The sequence below is a fragment of the Ptychodera flava genome, chromosome 2 (genome assembly GCF_041260155.1).
Source record: "Ptychodera flava strain L36383 chromosome 2, AS_Pfla_20210202, whole genome shotgun sequence".
NCBI classification, from domain to species: domain Eukaryota; kingdom Metazoa; phylum Hemichordata; class Enteropneusta; family Ptychoderidae; genus Ptychodera; species Ptychodera flava.
Window position 1 is genome coordinate 31,798,754 of NC_091929.1, and position 14,915 is coordinate 31,813,668.

Genomic DNA, 14,915 nt, shown 5'->3' on the forward strand with positions numbered 1-14,915 from the left:
TCACTGTCGGTCAGAGACATTGTCAGTCGCTAAAAGCTAATCACAAAGACTAACGATATTACAATATATATATATATATATATATATATATATATATATATATATATATATATATATATATATATATATATATATAATATAATATAATATAACTGAAGATCCATCACTGACCCTTAAGTGTTAGACCAATAGAGTATTCGTCAGGTGCCACTGGTAGACTGGTAGATTTCATCTACTTCGCAAAATCATCAAACAACATGTTTTGAAGACTGATATACCAATTTTACTTATTTTTTGCCTTGACTTGAAATTTGAAAGGGAAAGTTCGTAACTGCCCTCCCACTGGCTTCCACGAATAATGTGCCCTACCACTGAATTTTGATGCCCACTACCCTCCAATATCTATGGCCTCCCCGCTCCCCACTCCCCACAACAATTCAAGCTCACCACTGCCCTCTCCCCAATAATGAAATTCCCCAATTGCCCACATTGTTCCCCGTCTAAGTTAGTCGCTTAATCGCCTCGTAAGTTCTATGAACTACGTCTTTGCCCTCCCTCTACGTATCGTCCGGTAGCTACTGTCAAAAATTTTCTCCCGCCAAATGAAAAAAATGAAATTTCTTCCCCATCCACTGTAAATATCGATTTTTTTTCTGCCCGTCCGCTGATTAGTTTTGACATTTGCCAGCCCGATGAAAAACAGCCATGAACACCTTTCGGCACGGACAGCTTAGTTGGCAGCACTTGACTCGTATTGTAAACATTTTAAAGTCATAACATGCATCACGCGGGTGTATCCTACCCTAAGCCCTTGTATTTGGGCTAGAGCTCAGAGTCATCTGACCTTTGAGTCTTCAGAGAGATTACAGTCTCTTTATAGTCAACTGCGATTATGTTGACAGATAGTCTGTGACAAGGTCAACAAGTTGTCGTCTCTCTCTCAAGTACAAGCCCAGCCACTTCTTTCAATCCTTTTTGAAGTTGAGCACACAAGTGTTTGAACGGGACGATACCTGTAGTGCAGTGAGTATCGACGTCTCCAAATCGACAAGTTACAATTTTGAGAATTGTCAGTCGGTCAGGAAGCTATGCACACTAGCGAGAACAGGTAGGTTATAAGGCTGCTATTATTGAATGCACATTCCATATCAGACATATGAAGATTTTAATACAACTCTCGTAAGCAACCCTTCAATGTTAGCAAGGCGTATAAAGTTTCACAGAACGGAAGAATTGTCCTTGCGTGAAGCCTATCATTCACCTTGGACCCCCAGATATCGCTATGGTAGGAAGCCGGATAATTTGAAAAGGCAATGCTTTTGCATATTGACCTTGTCAAAACTTAATCAAGTTACATGACTGTCGATACTTTGACGTTTACGGTTGCTTCTATTGGATTATTCGTTTCAATTAATACACAACTTCGAGTCAAAATCCTACTTTCCTTTTTTTACTGCACGGGGTTTTTTGAGACAGGAACAAGTGCAAACGGCATGCTGAGCCAGCCATAATGTAGCACATTACTCATTGCTTTGTGCACGAGGCCAGGTAAACAGTTTTACCTCGATATAAATCAACTCAGACTTATTATTCTGTCATGATAACATATCAATCACTTCGTTTAAGCTGACGTGTCTCGATTTGGTCTTGCATCGATAAACAAAGGTCAAACCTTTACTTTTGAAAAATTAACACTTACATTTAGCTGAATTAGGAAGATGGGGAAGGTAAATTATATGGACACATGTTTTCCTATGTGCGGAAGAAACACCTTCTAAACTGTTTTAACCAAACAGTGACACTTTTAATTGACATTTCTAGCTGCATCATGGTGGACCTTGACGATTGATAACATTTCTGCGCTGTCGGTCATTGACTCATGCGACTCTAGAGATATTAATTCTTAGATGTTTAGTACTTAGCTCAGATAAAACCAGGTGATTCGTTTTGGTGCAAAGAAGGGAGTTTAAGCATTTGAGTTCAAAGATTAAAGAGATACAGTCGTCGGAACTGCATTCAAAGATAGTATGGGACCCCTATGACCAATGTAAATATTGTATCCAAGGTACGATGTTGATTGATTAAAGTTAAGATATGTCTGTCATAATCTACATCGTATAATTTAAAAGTTGCAGCTATGATGACAAGGTGCAACTAGATATAGTGCACGAAATATATTGTTTGTAAACAAGAAACTGACACAGGCGCAGTTCCGATGAGTGTTTCTCTTTTAGCATCAACTTGGTAGAATACTGTTATTATTACCACTCTCTAAAACATACTGATTAATACATTTTTATCCTTGTAATTCAATTCTTCTCCATTAGTAATGATGTTCATGTACAAAGCATCAACCCTTAATTAAATAATATTGTGTTTACGATTCTATGTCATCGTTGACGAGAGAATAATATTCTACATTAAAAATTAAGCTACAAACAATACTATGGAAGGTTACAGACAACAAACATTTCGGTAGGATTGGGGCATACAACCCTAAAAAGGGGATCTAACATATATAACAAATTACCAGAATATGCAATGAAAATATGAATTAAAAGTTACAGCTAGTCGACCTTTAAATGGCATATGCCTCGAAAGTGAAAGATTAAACGTTTTGCTCAAACTTTGCCAAAGGAAGTCTCAACCGATCTCTTTCAAAATCAAGACCAAAAATTAGGGGGTCGCCGTTATACACATTTTGGTAACACAGACACTAGTTACCTTAAATTTACCGATTTTGATATTAGCAATGACCGCCATGCCTGTGTCAAATCTATGAGGAAGATAATATTTCTAATATCAGAAAAAATGAGAAAATGAAAATTTTATTTTCTCCAAGAGTTCCAAAATGGCTCAATGAGGGTGGTAGAGCGAAATGCAAAAAATCATTGTCCACAGTTTAGAGTCAGAGTATCTGTCGCCAAGGCGCGTTATGCCTTTGATTCGAATAATGATTACAATGGTATGATTTGACGTTGCCCCCACTTCTGGTAGTGTCACAGAGCCAATGAATAGTTTACTTTATTAAGGTGGAAAGTGAAAACTTAAACTTTTATCCAAACTTTCCTCAAGACATATTTTGATCAATCACTTTCAAATTCTGGAATAAAAACAAATAACTCAAGATGTACCGATATTTGAAATTCAAAATGGCCACCATACTTTACTAACTCTATGGAGAAAACAAAATTGTCGATTTTCGAAAAACTGAAAGGATTAAGTTTTTCTTACAGCTACATCTTTAAAATGAGCCCAAACATTTTGTAGATCAGAAAGAGGTGTAAAAGTTTGAGAGTCCAAGTATCTATCCCGGAGGCGCATTCTACCTTAACTTGATTGATAGCTTGCATGACTCGTTCGCCTAGGAAAAACTTCAATTTGTTATCTCGTGAACTACTATTATAATTATGAAAATAAACAACAACACTCCGATTCTTGTTAGATATTATTAACAGGCGAACAGCTGATTTTGAAGATAAGTCCCTGTGTTCTTTTATTTAACTCTAATTGACGGTCATAAAAAGCACTCGAACACTGCAGATGGACAAATCTTATTCTACAAGTCAAACAAAATGTAATTAAGTTAGAGCGCGCCTCGAGGACATATAGTTGGACTCTCAAACTTTCGCAGTTCTTTTCTGATCTACTCCTTTTGGGGCTCTTTTGAAAGCTCCTGGAGAAAGAAAAACTTTAACCCTTTTAGTTGTCGAAAATCCGAAATTTAATTTTCCCCATAGAGTTAACATAGGGATGGCTACCATTTTGAATTTCAACTATAATAAATTTTTGGGCAATTTGTTTCGCTAGTTCCAAACTTTGCACCATGACCCCCAGTATTTGTTGTTGATTAGTAAGAGAATGGTTGAAAGTTTTATTTTGGAAAGTTTGAGCAAAAGTTTAAGTTTTTCACTTTCGAGGCGCATGCTACCTTAAGCGGTAAAGGGTCTTGATTTTGTCCTACAACCAAGCAGAGCTTCGAACTCTCCTTAAACAACGTGTGTACAAGAAGTCTTTCCAGTTGAATTGTGTGAGCGGAATGCGAACTCAAAGGAAGACGTAGTGTAGCTTTCTTGAAAAGAGTGATGAAATGATGATTTTTTCAAATTTACTTTCAGGATGGAAATGAGCCAAGACGGCCGTAAGTTTCCACGGGCTATCCTATGGACGGCACCTAGAAGCATGTCAACAGTATTCGAAAGATCCATACGGGCTCTTGGTGATATCAAAGTTTATCACGAAAGTTACGGCAAGGCTGCATATTTTGGAGAAGAAAGGTGCTTTCCACTTTTCATGAACAATCAAGTTCAGCCCGGCTGCAAGTTCAGTGATGTAAAAGAGATGCTTCAGGGACCTGCAGTTGGATATCGGGGTGTCTTTATGAAAGATCACGCATATCGTATAGCAGCAACTGGAAGATACGATGCTATACCTGAAGGATTTGTGCATTCATTCCTTATACGCCAACCAATCAAATCAATCCTTTCCTATTACAAAGGATTTTTAAAGGTTTATGGCTCTGATATTTCATATCTTCCAGGAAAACTCAGCTATAGAGGCATGTGGGACCTGTACAACTACATCAGAGATGTCAAAGGTCAAACATCAGTCATCATCAGCGTTGATGATTTACTCGTTGATCCAGTTGCCATCATGAAGAAGTACTGTGAGGCTGTTGGATTTGAATTCAGAGAAAGCATGTTACACTGGGAGCCCGGTCCAGTCGAAGGATGGAGCGGGAACGATACATGGTATCGAACATTGTCAACTAGCACAGGGTTTTTGAAGCCAGCTGAATTGGAAACATTTGGTTCGGATGAAAATATCTCCGACTTGCCTGAATTGGTTCAAGAAACAGTACTTGATTCTCAGCACTACTACGAGGAAATGTACAAGTTGAGAATGCAACCATGATTACCACAATGCATTTAGTGATTTGTTTGGTTTCTAGGTTGCCTGTGCAATTTCCGTCGCACAGGCACACGAGCAATAGCTAAGGAGATTTCTAGCTTAATGCATTATTGTTTTGGCTTATTCGGCTTTTGCTAATTCATCAAAGTCAAAAATCTATTATGAAAGGAAAGAATATATTGCAACTGTGGTACACCTACCAATAAGCCAAGCAAATGTACTGTTAATTTTTTTTCTGTTAAAACCAATCTTTAACTTTAATTGACTCAGCAAAAACTAAATGAACAATACCAAAATTATATGAGCGGGTGTTATAGATTTATCACCGTGAACTACAGTTTTATAATTTCAAATTCTTAATGTCCTCTTTGTAAGATTTTGTTTCTTTTAAGTCCTGCATTTTGCATTCTTCTTGCTAGGACGCCTTTGCTATGTTTCAAATATTAAACAATCACATTCTTAGTGCTTGTAAGCAAATCTAATTTGTATCAGTTTTTACATCCATCGAAGCAGGGGGCTATGTCCCTATAGTATAGCAAACAACATTGTCCCTGCATGTTATCCGTAATATTGGAAGCCAATGTTCAACACTTTGATGTTTTGATATATATTTTCTTTTGATTCGTTTAAGTATCATGCCGTACCGCCTGTTCAGAACGGTCAATAGTTTTTTTCCCCCTGATCACAATGTAAGCGGGTATTGTAAAATGGAAATAATCGTAGATTTTTAAATTAATGGTGGTCAATATTGACAACAAGAAAATATCTCGATATCAGCTTCTTCCAATATTCCTGTGGTTGAAGCATTTCCACATTATGCTTCCAATACTAACGATAATGTATTATTTGAATGGTCATTGATACAGAGGTCGAATAAGAGAAGGGTAGTGTTGCTTGCAATCAAACTTCTTAGTTATGTTTTCCTGTTCCATTGTAGTCACACCTTACAAGTTAGAATTTGTTGGTAGCTCTACTCATTCCGATCAAAAATCCGTGCACCATACCCCGAGCTTGAATTCAGAGAGTACTCATTTGTTCTTGAAGGTTAGTCTTCTTGAAGACTTTGACTTTTGCGAGTTTGTTAGAAAAGCGCAAATGAATTGCTGCTCGTGATTGTATTCGTTGATTTTGAATAATTAAAAGCCATAGTCTTAATTTCTCATGATCCATGTCACTTATAATGAAAATTTAGGGAAAGCAGAAACAAATCCATATTATCCATCTGCAATCCTTTGAATCAATACATCAGAAATAATGATCAAGTACTTAGCAAAATTCAGTGGCCATTAATTTAAAACGGTGCCTGACCCACCTTGTCAGTCATCAATGTACACACTTGACACACCACCAAGTTATTAGCTGGGCAACATTTTAAAGTGTAAAATACAATTTTTTAACTGCCTATGTCGTTGACATGAATATGTGTTAAAAGACCAACGCAGATAAGTAAGCGGACGCGATCCTCAAAATGTGGGCATCCTAGTCTCAGAGGTAATACGGAATAGTACAGCATGTATAAAAACACTTTGCACACATTTTAGATGCAAATCAATGTGCATGATAGCAACTGATAGTAACAGGTCAAGGTCCGGGATGAAAACATATTTAAATACTTTTACCTGACATATTTCTACACTACTTATTTATGGCAGTGACACATGGAAACGTGAGATAATGATAGAATTCGTTAATTCTTGAAGTCGCTTTACGTATGGTTAATTAACGCAGGAAAGCAAAGTATGTTTTGAATAGTGTACGTGACTCGTCGTTGATCCTCTCGTGGCCCGAATAGTGTTTATCGCATGTTATATGATACCCATTAGTATACAAAAATTAATATTTGTCCTCAAATTTAGAGGACATTTTTGTGAAGAACACTGGCAAGAAGGACAGAAATAAAACCTTATTGGCGAGTTCTAATTGTAAAATGCTCAATAACAACAGGCACTCATGCAACACTGAGGACATTTCACCGCATTTCAAGCTGCAGTGTTCGATGTTGACGCGTGCTGCTATAATTCGTATCAAACCTGTAACCACGAACAGTGTGTGGAATATGACCAGGCCTGAGTAAGCAGTCGGGAGACGAAGTCGTCTAATGCTATAAATGACTACTTTATTCTATACTAATATAATATAGTATCTATAGTAAGACACTGTACTAATAATGACGTAATACAAGAATATATTTTCTAACAAACAGCGTTATATTAGACACGATACTCCATCACTTTGATGACATGTAAGTGGTCAGTTTAATCATAACAAATATAAGCCTTTTATTTTAATAATAAATAATTATGGATCATTTTGTAAGTAGTGCCTGAGCATTTTCAACGCAACAAAAGATTAATTCATAGTCGCGCCAGCGGCTTACTGACTACGCATGCGCAGATTCATAATATACTCTGCGAGTAACCGGAAGTGTACCAGACTTACATGGGCGCCGCCATGTTTTTTTGAGTGCTCGTAAATATACATATTTTATAACATGCCATATTTGTAAAATATAACTCTTTTATTAACAGTAAGTATAATCAACCACCTTGTCACTAATACAAAATATCGTTACTATCACGCCTAAAAAATAGAAAAAGAGAGAAAACTATCGTGCATATGAACGAGGGCATGCGCAAAGAATGCTGGAATTGAATTTTAGAAGCGCCCCCTGTGTCAATAACTAGATGCAAAATTGCCAGTTTCTAGACGGAACGCTATAGTTTTCAGCTTGCAAGTGGAAGTTGGGCAGTGCAGTTACAATTGCAACGATAATGATGGCACAATACGTCCCTTGTTAAACACAATAGGTTGTTATCATGGTAAAAATTGCCAATCTTTTTCCAATATTTTTACACATTATAGAAAATCTTTACCTGCAAGGTCTGACATAGTGTACATGAACTGTTTCATCAGAGGATAAACTGGGCATAGTTGTCGTACAAACGTATATAGCAAGTAACAATTCATTCTATTTTATCATGAATGAATATAAATAACATTTCTAATTTTAACCCCTGGCGCGACACCAAGGGCTTAGCCCTATATAATATTACGGAAGGCCTGAGAGTGTAAGATCATTATAACTAAATTTAGATAGAAAATAAATATATTTCTCAGAGTCTTTGACTCAATTTTCACTCATTCGGTAATTTTGGATATTCCATCCACTGAAGCTCACGCGGTGCGAGCTAATTATAACAGGCATTATTCATTACCATGTCTATTGCCTATGCCCCGATGTTTCACTATTCTATTGTGATCATGAACCAGTATTTTCAATCTTTATGAAGGTATGAATGTGCATACATTTTGTCTGTATATGTCATTAATATTTGTATAAATATGTATGCTGTATAGTAAATAGCCGCACATACCATGTCTAAGAACTCTGTAGTGAGCACGGATACAACAACTGAAATCATCTCTCAATCATGTCTTACAATGAACATTTTGTTACACATGTATGGTCATTCAGACAAGGGTACTGCTTTCAATACCCTTAGTTTATCAGACAAAGAACGCCTTAGATGTAGTGCTCTCTCCCTGGTGTGGGTCAGTTGTAAGTTGTACGTTGTCAGTTGTAAACTCATGCAATGTTTCCCTCGCGGTATTCGGTTTGCTAGAACTGTTACTGCCTTAAACTTAAGCTACCACTGCTGACCTCTGACGTTTGCAGGGTCACATCTATGACGTCGAAAGACCTTAATAGGACAAAACAGGATTTCGAATGGACTTAGGTACAAACAAAACCACGTGTGCAAATGTGCACAGAAGTTCATGTATTTCATACGTGTTTGTACTGGTGCGGGTTTGTTTGTAATGTCATTGCGTGATCTCTTAAGGGCGTACTGAGTCTGCCGCACACATTTTACATCGCGTCTTTTTCTAGAACCATTCCAGAAGGACACCATATTGAAATACTGGGCCTGATTCTGAGCTCAAAAGAAAGGACTCATACAGTAAGTATATGAAATCAATATGTTAATGTTAATAGTTCGCATTTTACGAAGCTGGGTGTTCAATTGCTACCAAAGTCGATCGTGATGATGTTGTAATGTCTGTCTGTGTGTGTAGTGCGTGTTTGAGAATACAGGGATAGACGCTGGTGCTAGCTTGATGACTAACCTAGAACTAGTTACTTTATTGTCTAAGAGTTAAGACTGTAATATATGACGTCATTCAAGGATGTTTACTTGATGGAAGTGACACATGTGAGATAGTACTGAGACACTACAGATTTCACGAGGCTTTCTAGCCTGTCGACATCCCCCTTCAGCCTATTTTAGCTCACGTGTTCATACACGTGAGCTTACGTTTGTCTGTGTGTGTCTGTCTGTCTGTTGGCCCGATATCTCAAAAATGGCTTATCAGATCAGAATCAAATCTGTTACATAGATTAGTTTGCAAATGGCAAGAACTGATTAGTTTTTTAAGAGTGTGGCTTGCATACATTTTGCTCATTTGTATAATTAATGGTTTTAGATAAAACGGATATACATCGAGAACGACTGCACACAATTTAATTAGATTTGCTACAAATGTTGATCACACCAGGATATGTCAGCCGTGAAAGATATTATGAGGTGACGTGAAATATAATCGTTAATTTGCATATTAAATGAATTTGCCTAATTATGGATATATATCTTGATTGATTTGACGAAAGTTGATGAAACTTGCTATACCCATTAAAGATACCATGATATAATGTTATTGAAAGTTATTAAGCATTTTCACCTTAGTCAATTCTTAATTTCCATATTTAATGAACTTTCTTAATTAGGGATATATATCTGAATTGACTCCACAAGTTGAAACTTGCTATGTACATTGAAGATATTGTGATATGGCATTATTGAAAGTGGTTATTTTTTACTTCAGCCAATTCCTAATTTACATATTTAATGGGGATTTTCTAATTAAGGATAAATATCTTGGTTGACTTGACCAAAGTTGATGAAAGTTTTTATGTACATTGAAGATACGTCGATACGACATTATCCAAAGTCATGATGCATTTTTACTCCAGCCAATTTGTATACTTAATGACCTTTAGAATAATCTGCTGTGCATTGTTCAAGATGTTGATCATAACACGTTCGATGAGGTTACAAACATGTGGCAAAAGTATAAATTTACATGCAACTGCAATATGGAATGAAACACGTGAGCATTTTCTGCTCATATCTGGTGTTTGTATGATCGTAAGCCTTTCGTATATGTGCAATATGCGGCAGACTGTTGCATGGAAATACTGAAAGCATCACCTGTGCGAAAATATCGCGGTGCTTCTAAATATAGCCAATGGGGCAACAATAGTAGGACTGTCGATAGTCGAGTGGCCCTGCTGACTTGCCCGTGAAAGTCCTTATGGCTGCTGAGATACGAGAAATTAGATCAAAGTATCGCCGAGGTCATCCTCAAGATATGTGAAAAACTTTGGTAGCATACTGGTCAATCCTAGCCCTTGCAGTTGATAAGATACAAGAAGGAATGTCAAAGGTCATTTAATGCTATCCCAATTTGAAAGGCGTGTTTGATCCCTAATGGTCAATATCCAACAAAAGTCAAACGTCTGGTTATTGTAATTGCTGAGATATATGAAATTAGGTCAAAGGTCGTCCTAGGTCATCTGAAAGATTTTCGTGGTTGCATCCTTGTTAATACACAAAAGAAACTAGCCTCTTACCACTTGTTGTTGCTAAGATACCAAAAAGGACATCAAAGGTCATTTAAGGTCATCAAAGGTCAATTTGTGAGAAAAAGTTTCAGGCAATACTGGTGCATTTTAGCTGAAATGTTATATTGGTCCCAGTGGAGAAGATTAGTTAATATTATATCAGGGTTGCAGTAAATTTCAAAAAAAGAACAATTTTAACGCAAAACTACATTGAAACGACATTCCCAAATTTGCAAGCATTCCCACTTATGAAGATATCAAATTTCAGTTCTAATGGTACCTTAGTTCTAGAGAAGATTTTTATCGATTGATTTTTCAAAACTCCGATTTTGCGGCACAGGTCCCGTGGTTACCTACGATTTGATTTCTTAACAATTACTGACAGACATATGTTTTATTATTATCAAGGTCAAAATGAGTGAAAATGACCACAATGTTCCACGGGCTATCCTATGGACGGTACAAAGGTGTAGGTCTACAGTGTTTGAAAGATCCATCCGAGCTCTTGATGACATCAAAGTTTATCCCGTAAGTTACACCAAGGCTGCATATTTTGGAGAAGAAAGGTGCTTCACACCCTTTACTGATAAACAAGTTCAGCCTGGTTGTAAGTTCAGTGATGTGAAAGAGATGCTTGAGGGGCCTGCAGTTGGATATCGGGGTGTCTTCACGAAAGATCACGCATATCGTATAGGGGCAACTGGAAGATACGATGCTTTACCTGAAGGATTTACACATTCATTCCTCATACGCCAACCAATGGTATCTATAATTTCATATTACAAGACCTTCATAGAAGCTTACGGTTGGGATAGGCCACTCCTTCTATCTGAGCTCAGCTTTCGCGGAATGTTGGACCTATACAAGTACATCAGAGATGTCAAAGGTCAAACACCAGTCATCATCGACGCCGATGATTTACTCGCCGATCCAGCTGGCATAATGAAGAAGTATTGCGAGGCTGTTGGTTTTGAATTCAGAGAAAGCATGTTACACTGGGAGCCTGGTCTGGTCGATGGGTGGGGCTGGGAAGAAATATGGTACCGAACGGTATCGAAAAGCAAAGGTTTTTTGAAGCCATCTGAAGTAGGATCAAGTCAGCCGGATTACAAGCTCTCTGACTTTCCTGAAGTGGTTCAAGAAGCGGTACGAGATTCTCAACCCTGCTATGAGGAAATGTACAAGTTGAGAATGCAACCATGATTCTATCAGTGTATCGATTAATGAAGAAGGATCGGAGGAGACATTTTCATTCTATATTGCTTGTCTAACAGCTTTCATATTCTTTAAAGGAATATCCCAATTGAGCGTTATCAAAAATTAGTGCAAATTCACAATTTTGAGAATTATTTTTTTCTTATTTCACTCTATTTTTAATCTTCTTTTGTAAAAACCAATCGCATTCGGATTAATTTTGAATTACTCCAGGATTATGTTATTAAGATTACTTCAGTTGATGATAGAATTTCAATGTGCCAATATTTTCGTCTAAATTTTCTCACTTCTGCTGAAAACGTTGTCTTCTCCAAATCACTGGTCTTACAGCTTTGAAATTCAATATATAGCTTTTTAGGGTTCCCATATTCAATTTTACATATTATAGCCAAAACAAGGGTCAGTGTCCCAGAGTGTAGGTGTACGTTTTGAACAAATCTTGCTGAGATCACACCAAGGAATCTGTATGTCAAATTTTAAAGCAATCGAAAATGTGAATTCTGAAGTGTAGATTATTTTACCAAAACGGCAAAATTCTGAAACTTGCCTCATGAATGATTTCATTTTTAATGTCAGTTTTGGTGACAATATTTAATTTCAAGTATGTTTAGGCTAAAATAATTATAAAAAATAAAAATTTGCGAGTATTTTGACCAAAATATGTCCGATGGAATATAAGTTGCCATGGTGTTTTGTGCGTCGTCTGTGTTTAGCCCAAGCTGAGAGTGCATCATGGCTGAACAGCTGTTCTCAGATCTTCTCGAGGAGGAGCAGTATTATTACCCTGATAGTCAAACTACTCGTCAACAAATCCTGTGATGGGACATTTATCGTCAAGAAAGTACAAATGGGTCAAATTCTAAAGGCAGCACGACACCAAGTCAACGCTAATACCACAGAGTGGCGGCAACAACTACAACAATACCACAATACCAGTACCAGCATCGAAAGGTGTGGCAATTTTCATGAAACAATGAATGACTTTTTAAAACATCAAAGTCCAAAGAACACCATCCGAAAGCACCGAACTAACATAAATCAGCTTCGATCACGGCTTAATTTTAATTTGACTCAGTCCGAATATCGTGAAATCCACCTAATGCTACCGAATAAACTTGACCAACTCCTGAGAAAACACTTCTACAGTACCAGAAGGCGAGACAGAACCGAATATGAACCTGAGACATTGCAGTTTCTTCAACTCCATTGATCGTGTTTTGCGAGAAAACAGATATCAACGGAGTGTAAAAATTTATGCTCCTTTCGTAGGCACTCGACGGGTCCTAGCTGCCAAAAACGAAATCAGAAAGCCATGCCGAATAAGACCGAACCAACTATTGTTCTTTGAAGTTTCATTGTAAAATCCCACCATGTTAAATTATCGTTATTAAAGTTAACATTTACTTTTTAGTAATTTTCGACATGGTTATCGATTATTTAGGCACGCATAAAAAGATCAAATGTTCATTGTTACGAGACCAAATTTAATGTACATCGAATTGATCAATAAATTGTTAAAGTGTACTCACTTCACGTGTCCTCGACTCTGTTCCCCATCTGCTCACTGACAACGCTTCCAAAATTGATAGAGTCTACAAAGTACCAAAATTCGTGCTTTTAGTTCTGATCTGACTGAATGCTACTATATCCAGATCGTTTTTGTGGATGTATGAGAATGATCGTTTAACTATTTTCGCGCTTAAAACCAGGTGATCGGGACTTGGGGAAAGTGGGTCGCCAGCCGAGTCACTGCGGGTGTTCTATGGACCACATGACTTTCTTAAAGGGTTCTGCACATTTTGATATATGCAAAGGAAATTTAAGTTCCTTTAAATTCTTCTACTCGAGTCGACCAATCGTTTTAAAACTCTTTGATGGCGTACACTTATCGGTGATTACAACACTAATAACAAAATATTGAAATTTTACATGCTATAGTGAAACCTGCCTAGATGGAACCCTGTCTAAACTGGAGACCTGTCGAAACTGAACCCTTTTCCAGGTCCCATTCTAATAGAACTCTATGTTAAAAGGACCTCTATAAACCAAATACCTCTCGAAACCGAACAATTTTCGCAGTCGCTGAAGGGTTCAGTTTAGACAGCTTTAACTGTATTAATCTATCAAGACCCTACGAATCGAATGTCATTGCCCTCATGTGGAATGATATCATTGAGTGAAACGTCGCCCATAACGCCTTTTCAACCATCACTGTAAGATTACATAAGGAGAAAAGAATAATCGTTTTCCGTTACTTTCGCTCATGTCTACGATGAGTCCTTACAAAAATGATCATCAAATAAATATGCATGTATGATAAAGGGGTTATTATACCCCTAAAAATGTACCATTTGAATGGTCAATAAAATTGAGTTATTGTTAAAAAAAACATATCTCGCGTAGTTCCCTACAGAGATCGCATAAAAGACGGACATTGCAGCTTGCCATCAAACTACTTCCCTATAATCTCATGTTCAATTAAAGTTTCACATTACTTGTTTGATTTTTAGGTAATATTACGTCTTGGCATTTAAATTAAGAATCCCTGCACTACACGCACACTCATATTTTGCATTCTCCTTATTTGAATTCAGAGAGTACACATTTGTTGCTAAAGATGAATGGACTATGAATTCTTTTTTTCGGACTAGCAGGGAAACATCTTTCGCAACTTGTCAACAAAGGCGCAAGTTAGAAAATTAATTGCTGCACGATTTCAAATACAGTTACACGTTTTGAATAAGTTAGAATGTGCCTCGAGGATGGTTAATATGACATTAACATTTTTCCCGTACGCTTCTGCTCTGCCGCTTCTCTAACATCCATTTATAGTACATTTGTGCATTATCGAAATTTTCATTTTCTCAAAAGTGTTCACATAGGCTATGGTGGCCGTATCGGCAAACGTTAGGTCGTGCTTTATTTAATGTATCTAAGAGTTGATTTACATAGTTACCTCTGAAGATTTGATTTACATAGTTACCTCTGAAGATTTAATACATGATTATGAGAGAGAATCTTTTAAATTATGCTACCGTTGGCAAAACCTTCTCTTTCGCAGAAACATTTGAGACAAATTTGACAGGTGGCTCATGGCAAAAGGGACTGC

General features: G+C 37.1%; 3 protein-coding genes across 3 annotated transcripts in view; 2 read left to right on the forward strand and 1 right to left on the reverse strand.

Annotated features, from left to right (window-relative positions):
- The window catches only part of LOC139119221 (carbohydrate sulfotransferase 11-like), a 233,798-nt gene that overhangs the window by 135,720 nt on the left and 83,163 nt on the right, over window positions 1-14,915 (reverse strand). The window lies entirely within an intron of this gene.
- On the forward strand, window positions 852-6,381 carry LOC139119126 (uncharacterized). The gene is made up of 2 exons (XM_070682779.1): window positions 852-1,108; window positions 4,119-6,381. The coding sequence occupies exons 1-2, from the start codon at window positions 1,089-1,091 to the stop codon at window positions 4,912-4,914; spliced, it is 816 nt and encodes a 271-aa protein (XP_070538880.1). The 5' UTR covers window positions 852-1,088; the 3' UTR covers window positions 4,915-6,381.
- LOC139119134 (uncharacterized) lies at window positions 8,754-13,330 on the forward strand. Its single transcript, XM_070682791.1, has 2 exons — window positions 8,754-8,870; window positions 11,000-13,330. Exon 2 carries the CDS (start codon window positions 11,006-11,008, stop codon window positions 11,792-11,794), a length of 789 nt encoding a protein of 262 aa, XP_070538892.1. The 5' UTR covers window positions 8,754-8,870; window positions 11,000-11,005; the 3' UTR covers window positions 11,795-13,330.